The 2,053-nt window shown below is 34.2% G+C and overlaps 1 protein-coding gene across 1 annotated transcript in view; it reads right to left on the bottom strand.

Annotated features, from left to right (window-relative positions):
• LOC109342036 overlaps positions 1-1,606 on the bottom strand; it is a 2,967-nt gene extending 1,361 nt beyond the window's left edge. Inside the window, exon 1 of the mRNA XM_019579994.1 lies at positions 668-1,606. Within this exon, the coding sequence (XP_019435539.1) occupies positions 668-1,587 (920 nt within the window). The 5' untranslated portion in view covers positions 1,588-1,606. The remainder of the gene's footprint in view (positions 1-667) is intronic.
• Positions 1,607-2,053: the final 447 nt, after the last annotated feature.

Genomic DNA, 2,053 nt, shown 5'->3' with positions numbered 1-2,053 from the left:
ACCCAGAACTACCCGCAAATACCCGCTCACGGGTACCCGTACGGGTACGGGCGGGTATGGGTATTACTTTTCTATTTTAAAACGGGTAGCGGGTAGCTACTACCCGTGCCCGCCCGTGCCCGTTGCCATCCCTATGTGAGAGTTCTATTCACTATCATTATATTATTCACTATTTATATTTAATTATAATTAACTCTTAAAAAGAAATACTTTAAATAAGTGGTGAATAATATCTTGAATATGTATAAATTTTTATACTAATAGTGCAGAGATATTTCAATCATAAAAATTTTCCCACCTTTTTCCCATCATTCCAAAATGCACATAACTTTGAATAATTGTATTTGTATAGTATTCAATAATTTATGTCTGAAAATCATCCAAAACTTTCACACAAAAAGTGCTAGTCCCAATTTGAATTGAATAAAATAATATCAGAGGTCATAAGAAGCTTTATTCATACATGTCACCTCTAGAGTTATATGAAAGCCCTAAGGTGATACATGAAATCATTTCTACTCAATTCAAATCAAATGGGGGAAACTGAATTTAACCCTAAATTCTTTATTAATGAATCTAAGCAGTTAGATATGCAACTATGATGAGAGTATATAATCATTAAAATTCTCTAATAAAACAATGTAGAAGATATAGTAGAAGAAAGAACCTTGAGAAGAACTCTCTGACTTCATTCTCAGAAATAGGGTATCCCTTTGAGAATGTCATAAAAATTGTCCTATCATCAGGGGCAAGCACATCCCTTCTCTCAGCATCATCACTTATCTTAAAGCTAGCCAAAATCTCATGAAATTCTTGATTAAACTCATCCTTATTTATAACATAAGGTCCAAGCAAGCTACCACTACCACTTCCACCAACACCAGCAAGAACCCTAGAAGAGCTAGAACTTCCTTCATGCCACTGTGGATGTGAAACCATCATAGGTGGTTGAGGCATATATGCAACATTATCAGGAACAACAGGACTATAGTAAAACAATGGCTGCACAAAAGAGTTAGGAGGAGGAGGCATTGGACCATAGAATGGTGCAGGTGCAGGTGCTTGTGCTTGTGCAGGTGTAGGTCTTTGGTGTTCCTTAACAGCTCTATGATAATGAACTTGTTGTATAATATCATTGAAGGCTCTAATGCAAACATCATTCAAGATCCTAGTAATACCAGGAATGATGTCAATTCTCTTTTCATGAAAGTACATGAGATTGACAGTGCTCCTAGTAATCTTTTGAATCAAGGGCAATAGTAACCCAAGATGTTGATCAGAAGTGCCACCAGGGTAAGGGAATTGATGACTCTCAATGCAAGTTAAGGCCAAGATTGCTTCATCAGCAAGATCAGCAAGCAAGGAATTAGGCCATTGAAGCAAATTTGCAACCATCCTGAAATTTCTGGTGAATTTCTCAAGCCATATAATGAAGGCCATGACATGGGTGGTTTGACTAGGGTCACGGCCAAGACCCACAACAAAACGGTAGAAGAGTATGCGATCTATGTTGTGGAAGAGATTAAACTCTTCCTTAGTGACAACAACATTCACACCAGGGTCATTGTTTGGAAGCAATGAAGACATGATTATGTGTTTCAAAATGTTGTAGTTGTTGGAGAATGATAGAAAAATAAGAAGACATAGAGACTATATATATTATATTGTGAAATGGTTTTGGTATAAAATATTATGAAAAAGTGACAATTCTTATCTTTTGGGAGTGCATTTAATGAGAGATTTTACTAAAATCATAATACATTCCTATGTATCTGACAATGTCAATGTATCTTGAGAAATGTATTCATTTCCCCTCCTTTTTTCCTTTTCGATTTATGCTATTTTTCTTTATTTCTTTAATAAGTTTATAATTTCTTAATCTATTAAAATAATTCTTATATTGCAATTTCTTGATTTAGAGATCAACGGCATTTTAGAAGTCACAGTAAAGAAAAATTGATATGAACCGGTATATATAGTATTAAATAAATACAGTACCAATTAAAAAAATTATACCATAAATAAATATTAATTTATCATTTGCAGAGAATAA

The sequence above is a fragment of the Lupinus angustifolius genome, unplaced genomic scaffold (genome assembly GCF_001865875.1).
Source record: "Lupinus angustifolius cultivar Tanjil unplaced genomic scaffold, LupAngTanjil_v1.0 Scaffold_162_1, whole genome shotgun sequence".
Taxonomy (NCBI): domain Eukaryota; kingdom Viridiplantae; phylum Streptophyta; class Magnoliopsida; order Fabales; family Fabaceae; genus Lupinus; species Lupinus angustifolius.
This window is presented reverse-complemented; position numbering and strand designations above follow the sequence as displayed.